Raw genomic sequence first — 12,862 nt, 5'->3', positions numbered from 1 at the left:
TGTAGAACATGCTTTTTGCTATTAATTTTATCTAGATTTATATTGCATTTTAGTTGCATTAGGGTTCCTGAAAAATATGTTTATTTGTAGGGATATTTCATGTAAAAAACAAAACAAAAAGGAACTTAATTATTTACTCACCCTCAAGTCATTCTAAAACTATGACTTACTTTCTTCTGTGAAACACAAAAGAATATTTATTTTTGGGACAACTATTGCTTTAAGTTATTTCAGATCTAATACATAAAAATGATTAGCATATATGTTTATGTACATATGGATGAAAAAATCATTTTATTTTGCTATATCACCCAGCCCTACTTTGAAGGGTCTAACCCTCAGAAGAATAGAGAAAGAGAAAGGCAAAGAGTGAGATAAACACACACTCCCCAGCACACCTGGCTGCTTCACTCTCAGGAGACAGAAAGAGATGCTGAGTTTCCAGACGCCAGTCTGTTGTTTGTCCCATAGTCCTCTTTGTTCTCACAGCTCTGTCAACCAAGTCACTCGGAGAAGAAAAGCCTTTCATCATCTTCTATATGAACCTCTTCCATTTCATTTAATATCATGTTTTTTAGTATCATTGAGATTTCTATTAATATTTTGAATTAGTTTATATATATATATATATATATATATATATATATATATATATATATATATATATATATATATATATTTATTATTATTATTATCATTATTATTATTATTATTATTATTTTTTTTATAGTTTCTGTTTTCATTTTTATATATATATGTTTTTTTTTTGTTTTTTTTATTGTGTTTTTGTATTTCAGGCATCTAGTCTAAGTTTATATATAAATAAGTTTTTTTTTTTTTTTTTTTTTTAGCTTTAAGGCATCTTTACACAGCCTTGTTAAGGCTATTCTGTGCCTCTCAAAATTCTATGCAAAAATGTAATGCAGCTTAAAAGCCAGCTAAATTAAAGGTGCCATAGAATGCATTTGATACAGTATTTTAAATTGTTCTCTGATATCTACACAGAAGGTATGTGGCTTAGGTAAGGGCAAAAAATCTCCAGAAACGATTTTACATGTCCATTTACAACCCTAGGATTTCTGCCTAGAATGAAACGGTCTGTTATTGGCTTATTTGGCAGGGTCATGAATAATAATGAGCTCTGCTCTGATTGGCTGTTTCACAGTACGGCTCATCAGCAAGAAGGAAGCACAGGGAGGAAAATATATATTTAAATACTTTCTCTCGCAGTTATATCGTCGGGTAATTATACTGTATTATAAAACGTGGGCATCAGGGAGCCGTTATTAATATGCGAGGCATTGAAACTGCTTTTGAACGATCCATCGATCGCGTTATAGTTCACTTTCAAGAGACGCGATCACACAAACTATGTTTACATTATGGAGCAACAGTACTTACCACACATTTCACAAGATCAGATGCTTGTCAGTGGTGCTCAGGATCTGTAAGTCATTCGCCATCATCCTCATCTCTCCTTACTGAGAGTGAAATCGTATGTACTGTAACAGGCTACCGCTAGCAAGGAGCTAACCATGTCCCTTTAGTGGCTCGCGTTATTTGCTTTCTGTGCCTTTCTGAATACAGACACCAACCCATCCCTGCACTTCACACCCTGCCCCTGCACGGCCTGGAACATAACATTTATTGTGTTATTTTCGCTGTTGTCCGCGCTTGTTTATTTACAATACCTGCAGAGCTTCTGATGGTTCGGCCGGCTTAGAACAAGGGCGGGTTTATGCAAATGTTGGGGGCGTAGTGATCCCGACTGTTGCGTCACAGTCGGTGTTATGTTCTGATTCGCCTGTTTTTCAGTGGTCTTTTTTAATCACGAGATTTACATATGAAGGAGGAAACTATGGTGTTTGAGGCTCACTGTATGTCATTTCCATGTACAGAACTGTTATTATTTAAATATGCCAGGGTAAAGACAGTTTTTCATTCTATGGCACCTTTAAGCGTTCTCTGATCCACTTCAGCCACTAGTATCAAAGAATAGAGTTGTATTTGTATGTCTAAATGCATTCATGCCACCTCTGAGCAGCATTAAACAGTCTGTGTAAAGACATCTAAATGCCATAGAAGTGCTTCTGTGCCACCTTTGCAGTGTAAAGTTGACATTAGTTCACTATGATAACCTGTTTCATATTCTGTCTTTCTCAAAATTGTGAAAAGTGATTTTCTGTCCTCAGTGGAACACAAACGGAGAAGCCTCTACCGTGACTGCTGTATGCCAAAATTCTCATAAGCACTTCTTTCAATCTTACTTGGGAAAAACTCTCTCTGTGTGGAATAATCTGACTGTTATCAACTATACAACATTAAAGCATCACAGAATAGCCCAGTCATGTAGTGCAGCATATTGAAACATGACTAAAGTGTTGTGGTAATACTGCATGACAGTGTATTTCTCTCATTGGTCTACTGAAGGCTGGGCTAATCTTTGAAGTCTGAACAGATGGCGATTTCCCATTCAAATGCATGAAACACCTCAGTCGTTTGAAGCGGCTACTCTGAGCTCTGCATTTATTGTGAACGTGCTGGTTTTATCTTATGAAGTGTAAAGGCAGGCGGAGTGCAGCGCTGCACAATGAATATTAGATGTGCTCTGTGTGCTTGTGTCTGTGATCCCTGCAGGTTTTGAGGGCAGGGGTTAGAAACACTCCCGTGGGCTTACAGCAGTCTTGCTTCAGGAATGGTGTAATCTTATTACTCGCTGTTAGTCAATGACTTTCTTTGTGGTTGGGGTTTCAGCTCAAACCTTATTACCTAAAAATATAGGTGCGTCAAAAGTGACCGAAAAGGGAATGCGAAAGATGAGCAAGAGAGTTTGAGGAATGTGATTGTGTTCCCATGACCTAAAAGGTGTGTGTGTGTGTGTGTGTATATGTGTGTGTGTGTGTGTGTGTGTGTATATATGTGTAGTTTCTTATACAGTATCTCACAGAAGTGAGTACACCCCTCACATTTTTGTAAATTTTTAATATCTTTTCATGTGACAGCACTGAAGAAATGACGCTTTGCTACAATGTAAAGTAGTGAGTGTACAGCTTGTATAACAGTGTAAACTTGCTGTCCCCTCAAAATGGCCCAATTAGCCATTTTCTGTCCTCGGTGTCATGTGACTTGTTATTGTTACAAGGTCTCAGGTGTGAACGGGGAGCAGGTGTTAAATTTGGTGTTATCGCTCTCTCTCTCATACTGGTCACTGGAAGTTCATCATGGCACCTCATGGCAAAGAACTCTCTGAGGATCTGAAAACAAAGAGTTGTTGCTCTACATAAAGATGGCGTAGGCTATAAGAAGATTGCCAAGACTCTGAAACTGAGCTGCAGCACGGTGGCCAAGACTAGGGTTGTGACGGTGAGGAAATTTTCTCACCGGTTAATCGACGTGTGACAACACCGGTGTCACCGTGGTCGTGGTGGTGGGGTAGGGGGGTCATTTCAGTTTTCCCTCTTTCCCTCTGCTTTTAAATAGCTTGTAAAAGCACCGTGCGCATTTTACTTTCACTTTTAATTTAGCGGCAATTTGGCATCAATTTCTTGAATTCAATTCAAGCAACAACAAAATACAACGTAGAACATATAACTTTTATTAACAAAACAAATAAAAATATAGCTGCGAGCAGCGATGACGGGCCCAAGCCGTCAGCATACGCCACCCCCGGTGGCATCGATAAAACGGTGCCCAGCGAGCACAAGCATCACAGTAACCCTCTGGCAGTTTGATTTTAAGGGATACGGCAATTAAAGGGTTAATCCAAACCATCAACTCTGTGAAACACACACACACAGAACAACATATAAAACTTTAAATTCTGTGAAAATATATTTTTCATTGGTAGTTGATGTTAGTTAATGCATTTACTAATGCTAACAAATGAGAAATTATTATAGTTACCAAAGGTTTTAATGATTTATAAGCATTTTTTAATGATTTATTTTTCCATTAACTAACATGAATAATTTTTTCTAACACAAATGAATAAAGTAAAAAATATATTGTTAATATTTAATGTTATTTGTGAATTAACCAATGTTAAAAAACAACATTATTTAACTGTTGTTAGTTAACATCATTAATAAATATATACCATTTAATGTTGATCAAAATCAATTCCAAAATGTGTTAATATATTATTACATTTTAAAGTTTTATCTTTTGAACATGACTATTTTTCTAATATTAAAAATATTTTGTTCATTGTTAGTTCATTGTAAGTTCATACTATCAATGAAGAATTAACATGCTGTAAAAAATATATTTTTCATTGTTAGTTCACGTTAATTAATGCATTTCCTAATGTTAAGAATTGAGACCTTATTATAAAGTGTTATCAAAATCTTTAATGATTTATAAGCATTTTTTAAAGATTTTAAAAAACAGACCCTCTCTCTCTCTTTCTCTCTCTCACCCACTGGCTCAATCCACACAGTCACTCACACAGTCACTCACACCCCACCCCCACCCCCACCCCTCACTCAGCTGCAGGCTGACAGGACCTCTCACCCAGAAGCAGTCTAAGTCTAACTCTCTGATAGTTTTAAAATTTTCTCCTCTGCATAGTGTATTGTAAATTCATGAAATTAATCACATATCCTCAGACTGTATTGTTCTGTGTATGTAATTTTTTATGAAGTGTTTGGAAGCTGCTCTTAAAAGATTAAAAAAAAAAAAAAATGATCTTTTTTACTGTAACTTTAATAAATTGCCATTAAATCATCGTTCAAGATATCCTAAATCCGTCCGCAATTTAGCATCTTCAGTATTTTGGCATCATGATAAAAAATGTTTGGTGTGATTTCCGTGTTTCTGCTTGGAGGAGTATTAATTTGTTTACAGCCCGTTTTTAAAAAAAACCCACATTAAAATAAATATAGCCGACTTCCTGTTGGTCGTAGCTAATGACTGTAAATTAGAAAGTTGTCCGGATTAATTAGAACAATTTATGTACCGAGTTTGGGGTCTGTAGCTAAAACTAACCCCCTCATTTTTGACAAAAGGTGGCGCTATAGAGTGCCTCTTCCACGCCCGTTTATGAGCTTTTTCCAGTGTCTAACTATCATTAATACTCATATGTGTGTTGAGTTTCATGACATTCTAAACATGTTATCTGCCTCAAAATCACCAGAAACGAATTTTCAACTTTGACACGTTGCCATGGCAACATAATTTTAGATATCAATATTCCCTTCACAGTTTTACATCGGCCGTGTTTTGACATTATTCTGGTGAAGTTTGAAGCAAATCGAGTAAAAATAAGATGCTGAATTCAAAGCATTTTGAAAACGACACACTTCCTGCAGCCAGTTGGTGGCGCTATAACTTTCAGTCATAATAGTCACATCTATCCGATCGGCATCATACAACGAACAAATCACTGAAGTTTGATCTACATCATACAATGTATGTGGACGTTATTAGGCATTTCCTGGGTCTCATTTTTCGCCATAACTTCATCGCCTCGCCACGGGCAAACCGTTCGACATATCAAAAATATCTTCGCAATTTAGCGTCCCCAATGTCCTGAGATCATGTTCACCGAGTTTGGTGGCAATCGTATGGAAATCCTCAGAGGAGTATATCAAATTCCAGAGCATGCGCTTTTTAAACAGCCCTGAATAGCCGACTTCCTGTTGGGCGGAGCCTAAGACATGCTGCGTGAAAGTTGTTCAGCTCAATGAGTTCTATATGTGTACCGAGTTTCATATGAATACGTGCAAGTATGTGTGAGCTATACATCAAGTTTTCTGACAATTTTCCAGGGGGCGCCGTAGAGCCCCTGTGCCACGCCCGGGTCCCAGCCTCAGCGGCGTCCTAATGGCCGCAGGTTCCAATGTGCGTGCCAATTTTCGAGAGTTTTCGGGCACGTTAAGGCCCCCAAAAGTGCCCGGATGATTGAAAAAAAAAAAAAAAAAAAAAAAAAAAAAAAAAAAAAAAAAATAATAATCCTTAGAAGAACAATAGGGCCCTGCGCCTTACTGGCTTGGGCCCTAAATACACCATGCTATATGCCTAATATAAATAACAAATAACTTACAAATTTTAAATAGCATAAGTATACAAAACTGAAAATCTGTAAAGACTGAGGAACAAATAATTATAAACCGTAGAAAGTTTATTATCGATTAAGAAAGTTTGGAGGTACGGACTGCATACACCTTGATGTAAAATAATAATAAATAAATAAAATAAAGATAGTGTGGAACCAAATAAATGAGAAACGAATGTTAAAAAACCTTCCATTATCACCTTAGATAAATGGCAGGTCAACAGGCTTTTCAAAATATAAAATATTTTTAAAACTTTTACACTTGGTTTTGAAACTCTTCTGGCATCGTCTTGTCTGTGTTGCCTCACTCTTCTTGTCAGTCAGCTCGACTCACTCTCCTCATGTGATAAATTAAATCACAAGAATTAGTGTATGGCTTTGCAGATGTGTTTGAATGTCAGGTTTCAGAAATTGTGTGAAAAGGAAAGATTTTGTGTGCAAGCATTTGGAAAATAAAAAACTGTAAATGGGTCAATGACATGACACTTTTTCTCAGATCTGTTTATTTATCAATAAACACCATTAAATATGGACCTGAATTCATGTATTTGAGGATGTAAGGAACATGTCAAGGTCATACATTGTCATTATACATACATAAACGCATATATATATATATATATATATATATATATATATATATATATATATATATATATATATATATATATATATATATATATATATATATATATATATATATATATATATATATATATATAAATTTATTTATTTTCAGCCACCAAAAATCAAAAATAGGTAATATACAGGTAATAATATACCTAATAATAATATCTGAATATGGAGCCTAAATGAGACCCCCATATCTCTGGGACTGAACGATGTGGGGCTTTGAAAATGAAGATTCCAAAAGAAAAGTTGATTAAGTTTATTAACTAGAATCTAAAATCATATTGTAATATATTTAATACTTCTTGAGTTATAGGCATGCAAACTTTGGAAACAATATTTATGGCACTCTGACAGGTATGTTCAATGCGGTTGTTTTGACAGAAGAAAACGAGATGCATCTCTAGTTCCAACATTATCTGTTCTTCAGACGTTCCTCTTTTTGCATATATTGACCCACATTTGGTTTTTGACCACTGAAAATATGTACATTTTAACAATTTACTCCTGGACCAATATTAAAATTCCAATATCTGTGGAACCGAACCATATAGGGCCTTACATGAAGATGCCAAAAGGAAAGTTTAAGACCCAATATCTAAAAGGGCATTGAGAGATCTTTTATATTAAGATATAAAAGATATTCTTCTTTTTAACTTTGGAGAAGAAACTTGAAAAGCGCTATTTCCCCATTTTTGAATGGTCACCACCAGTACATAATGCAACAAAGATGGCTAAAGTCAACCGATTTTACTAACAGGCCTACTAATCTCTGTGTAAAAATAACATTGTGATGCTGCCATCTTTCTGAAGTCATTTTTACCTCCTTGTAATTTGGCTCAATCCCCCCCCCCCCACATACACACACGCACACACACACGCTGTACAAAATAGTGGATTACTCATTCAATAGTCATCCATGACATTTAATATTTTGGCTTTCAGTACTATACATGTCTTTCTTTCTTAAGAAAAAAATATTAGCAAAATCTAAATATTTGAGCTGGGGACCTCTGGTTGAGTTGACACGGAATGAAAGTAGTTTAGCATAATCTTTTAGTCATTTGATTTGATTTTAGGTTTGATGGTTACACCACATGCCACATTGGGGTCATTAAATTCCAACTGGTGTTAAAAAAAAAACACATGAAATTGACATAAATAAGAAGTGTACATTTCTGAGAACTTGGTACATTTTTTTTCACTAGTTCTTTAGTCCCCCCCCCCTTCTTAGATAACTCCTAAACCATCTAACCAATCAGTGGTTGTTTCATTTTGTGTAGGTTCACTAAGAACCTCTCCCCGGATAAGATCAACGTGAGCACGCTGAAGGGAGAGGGGCAGCTGTCCAACCTGGAGCTGGATGAGGAGGTCCTGCAGAACATGCTGGATCTGCCCACCTGGCTGGCCGTCACCCGCGTCTACTGCAACAAGGCTGCTATACGGGTAGATGGAGAGAGCCTGGACCAATTATTATTAATATGCTAAAGAGCACGAAGTGTTCCTAGTAAATTATCACAAAGATATTCAAACACATTCATTGGCCTTTTAAATGTGTGTTTTTGTTTCTCTGTCAGATACAATGGACAAAGCTGAAGACCAGTCCCATATGTTTGGTAAGAATCTCCCCATCAATGTGTTTCCCCTCTTACATCATGTTTCTTCTTTCTGTCACAGTATGTCATCCCCCTGTTTACCACATGATCTCCTATCCTTTTTCACTTCTGCAAAAGTACCTGTATTACAATAGCGAAGCATGACTTTTGAACCTAGGCCCTCTCCCTCTCCTTCTCCCATTGTCAGGGGAAAAACCAAACAACCAGCCTTTGCTCAGTTTGCTCAATCTTTAAGCAAATTTTATCTTGAACTGGTGTGGTATAAATGAGATGCTCATTACAAATGCATCACACAATCGGTCTGTGCACAAAACCAACAAATGTAATGTTTAATGTAAGCCAACACATCATGACAGCACTCACAGCAAAACAAAGTAACAAGCATGGTTTATAATTAATATTATTGGCACAGCGGCCCAGTAAATGTCCTCACTTACGTAATTTGCGGCTTCCGTCGTGACGTAAATTATAGCTAACCTTAGTTAGTTAGTTTATCAGCATATATACTTTTTTCCGGTAGAGATCTCACAGCGGGCGGAACTTGTCATAAAGTTAGTGATAACAAGGTCCGCCCATTAAGAGCGAAGATATGATTGGTCAGTTTTTCTGTCACTTGAAATTAAGCTCCCATTGATTTACTATTGCTTAGCCCTCTGTAATTTCATAGCGGGACCACCAATCACAGAGCCGCAAACGCTAGGCGGAAACATTCAGATATGGAGAAAATGGGCGGCGTTCACTGAATAGGCAGATTTGAAGAGTTTATTTCCACAGAAATCATATTTATTTTATTTAGATGACGATTGCCAAATTATGAATTGATTAAATAAAATGAGAAATTATGACTTTTTATTAAAATAATATTTAAAAGTGTATCGTTTTAAAGAATTTATTTAAAAATGATAAATATTGTTTTTTTTCAATAGTTTAGGCCCTCCCTGACGGTTCCCCACTGCTTTATTAGTAGTGTGCTTTTCACTCAAATGCTAAAGCGTCTGTTAAAGTGGGTCCAATAGAGTCCAACAGTGACTGCAGGCTTTTCAATGACCTGGTCTACAGCTCATTTATCCATAGTTTTAGATTTGTCAATAAGTTTTAAAATGTAAATAAGCAAAATCAGAACAGTTTTAAGCAAAAATAAATGCAAATACAAAAATATAGGAGAATGAATGAACTACTACAGTAAACCATTGCAGATGATAAGGTTGAATAATTCTAGGTCTTTTTAACCCACATGATGCATTCAGGTCTATTTTGAACTAGATGAGATGCATAAAAAGTGTTAAAAAAAAAAAGTGCATTGTTTTTAGTTGGGGGAAAGACAATATGCAAATGCTTTTTTTTTTTTTGCTAAAATTGTGCATAATTATGCAAATGCAATTTATTTTTATTTATTTATTTAAGATAAAAAAAAAATTATATATATATGTATATATATGCTAGCTATTAAAAATAAAGTTTCACTTTTTATGTTCAGGTCCATTTTGACCCAGGTATTAAGTGAAGCTTAAACATGATCTTATGCACGTTACACGAGTTACAGTTGATCTTTGTAAAATATATTTAACCTTTTTTAAGTGAAGAAAAAAAAAGTGATGTGACGTGTGGTGACCCATACTCGGAATATGTGCTCTGCATTTAACCCATCCAAGTGCACACACACACACACCGTGAACACACACCCGGAGAAGTGGGCCAATGCTGCGGCGCCCGGGGAGCAGTTGGGGGTTCGGTGCCTTGCTCAAGGGCACCTCAGTCGTGGTATTGAGGGTGGAGAGAGCTCTGGACATTCACTCCCCCCACCTACAATTCCTGCCGGCCCGAGACTCGAACCCGCAACCTTCGGGTTACAAGTCCGACTGTCTATCCATTAGGCCACGACTGCCCCGTTTTTCTCCCATATCTTACACATGCACTTTTGGGATTACATTTTGTGGATAAACATTAATATGCATGATTAATATGATGAACTATTGCAGCATGGGAAATGTATCAACTTTTTCATGTTTAAGGGAAATTTTATTCAGTAAACTGAATATATTTTGTTTGAACATTCAAGACTAATGTTTGTTGTTTTGTTGTATGTTGATGTTGTAAACTGTCTGTTTTTAATCAGTCATTGGTTATAAGTTCAAATAAATGTAATAATTAAATCCATTGATTTCAAAGGAGTTCATACTGGTTATTCTCAGATTATATGTTCTTATAAATTTCTTATGATGATGTTTTCAAATATAAATTCTCATGATTACTAAAAAATATATTGTTCTTGCATCTCAGTGGTTCTTCTGTAGATAATGTAAAATTCCAAAGAATTTCTTCATTTAAAATAATTATAAAAAGTACGTAAATGTAGTAATAACATGATAACATTCAAAGCTTTGAAATGAGAAGGTATTAATCAGATACAACATATATTATAAGCATAATAATTACTGTTTTGTGTTCTGCTGGAACCAAAAGGACCCAGAATGCAAAGTTTGTGTGCAGATTTTGAATACATCATGATGCTTAATGCTCTACCACTAAATATCCCATATTAACTAACATTAGATTGTTATCCAGTTAAAGTTAGCTAATGTTATCTAGATTCCTAGAACTTGCCACTCTGGAGATTGCTGGGAGATTCATATTTCCATATTCCATAGATAATTTATGGCTTGAGCAGTGTAGTTCATCACACAATTAGTGACTGAGAGCATCAGAAGTTCTGACCTACTGAACTCTGTTTCCTCTCCTTCTGCAGTTCCTGGATAAAGTAGAAGTTGAAATGAGGACCTGTGAGGAACCCCGGCCCCCAAACGGCCCCTCTCCGATTGCCATTACTGCAGGCCAAAGGTCAGAATGATCTGCTGTTAGCTTTTTAGTAAATCAGATCCACAGTGTTTTTACAAATGCATACAGACAGTGGTGAAACCTCCTTATGATCTTCTCTCCATTACGCATGTTGACATTTAGATTCATTAGTGGTACTTGCTAAGTCAAGCATCAATACTGTTTTCATTTAAATATTTAGTTTTTGTTGTTTTTTCATGCTTGGATCTATTTTTATTTCAGTTATTATTATTATTATTATTAGTTATTTTTATTTAGTTTGAGTAATTTTAGTACTTCAAAATGTTTCCAAGGCAAAATTTCTCATTTTTATTTGACAATACGCTGGATTGAACGTCAGATCCAGTCTGTGTAATGGATGTTTGTGGTCTGTTTGTTGTCTCTGCAGCGAGTATGGCTTTGCTGAGAAGGTCGTGGAGGGAATGTCTGTGATCATCAACTCCATCACCATTAAAGTTCAGGCCCGAGCGTTTCACGCCTCCTTTGAGCTCTGGCAGCTCCAGGGCTGCAGCCTCAATCCTAAATGGCAGAAGAGCGACCTGCGCTACACACGCATTACACATCCGAAGAGAGGAGAGGTACGGTACAGACATGCACCAAGTGCTATACAACAGTAAAAGCAGGTTTACACTTCAGTGCACATGGTGTGGGCCGTCCTGGCACACTGAGCGCTCAATTTGACATGTCTGACACCTGCTGGCAGAAGCACCCGAGGTTATCAACATTTGCCACATTTACCTTGAAGAAGTGCAAAAATGTGGCATTTTTTTCCAGAGGTGAAACCCAGGGTGAAGCACCTTTAACTGTCCGTTTCTTCATTTTAAATAGCAAGTGAATCATTATGGAGAAAACTAGCCGTGGTTACATAATCCAAAAGGGGACAAAGAGCAGCACCGTCATAGTGCCGAGATCAACAGCTGTCAGATCAAAGTGTTTCTACACTTCACTTCTCCTCCTCTTGTTCCTCTTTCACTTGCTTTTCTTCACTCTCAGAAGCACACGAAAAGTCCCCACTTAATTACTTTTCCAGACGGCCATTAGATAATGAAATCAGGCCAATCATTTTGATATATGAAGAGTATATTCGGGTTGCCAGATCTTCTAAACCAGCCTATCCCAAGCAATAATGCAGTTAGATGTAAGAAGGATGTTGACCTCTCATGCTCTCTCAATATAGAGCTGTGCTTCTGCTCGCCTGCAGCCATCAGGGTTACGCTGCCCGCTGAAGCACGGCGTCGGTAGGCGAGATGAAGTCAGTGGAGTGTTTCTGCAGTCAACATGCTATCAAACTGACACAAATTTTTAGTTGTTCAGCTAGGTTGCATGATATAAAAGTGTAATAATTAAAAATACAAATTGTGATTTTGGCAAATGAAGTGAAGTGACATACGGCCAAGTATGGTGACCCATACTCGGAATTCGTGCTCTGCATTTATCCCATCCAAAGTGCACACACACAGCAGTGAACACACACCCGGAGCAGTAGGCAGCCATTTTTATGCTGCGCCGCCCGGGGAGCAGTTGGGGGTTCGGTGCCTTGCTCAAGGGCTCCTCAGTCGTGGTATTGAGGGTGGAGAGAGCGCAGATCCCTTGAGCACAATCACAGCAGTGAGTCTGTGACCCATAGACATCACCAGACTCTTGCTCTCATCCTTTGAAATACTTTTCCCAGCCTTTAATGCAGCCAATTCCAATTGTTGCTTGTTTTAGGGAGTTTCTGCCTTTA

The 12,862-nt window shown here is 36.9% G+C and overlaps 2 protein-coding genes across 2 annotated transcripts in view; one reads left to right on the top strand and one right to left on the bottom strand.

Annotated features, from left to right (window-relative positions):
• The window catches only part of LOC306859737 (uncharacterized protein), a 708,874-nt gene that overhangs the window by 473,308 nt on the left and 222,704 nt on the right, over positions 1 to 12,862 (bottom strand). The window lies entirely within an intron of this gene.
• LOC306859576 (bridge-like lipid transfer protein family member 3A) overlaps positions 1 to 12,862 on the top strand; it is a gene marked incomplete at its 5' end in the record, with an annotated part of 38,807 nt that overhangs the window by 6,019 nt on the left and 19,926 nt on the right. Inside the window, 4 exons of the mRNA XM_079400675.1 lie at positions 7,969 to 8,131; positions 8,263 to 8,301; positions 11,048 to 11,139; positions 11,525 to 11,714. Of these exons, the coding sequence (XP_079256801.1) occupies positions 7,969 to 8,131; positions 8,263 to 8,301; positions 11,048 to 11,139; positions 11,525 to 11,714 (484 nt within the window). The remainder of the gene's footprint in view (positions 1 to 7,968; positions 8,132 to 8,262; positions 8,302 to 11,047; positions 11,140 to 11,524; positions 11,715 to 12,862) is intronic.

This window comes from Barbus barbus (assembly GCF_936440315.1).
Source record: "Barbus barbus genome assembly, chromosome: 40".
Classification (NCBI taxonomy): Eukaryota; Metazoa; Chordata; class Actinopteri; order Cypriniformes; family Cyprinidae; genus Barbus; species Barbus barbus.
The sequence above is the reverse complement of the archived record's forward strand: the minus strand, read 5'-3'. Positions and strand labels throughout refer to the sequence as shown.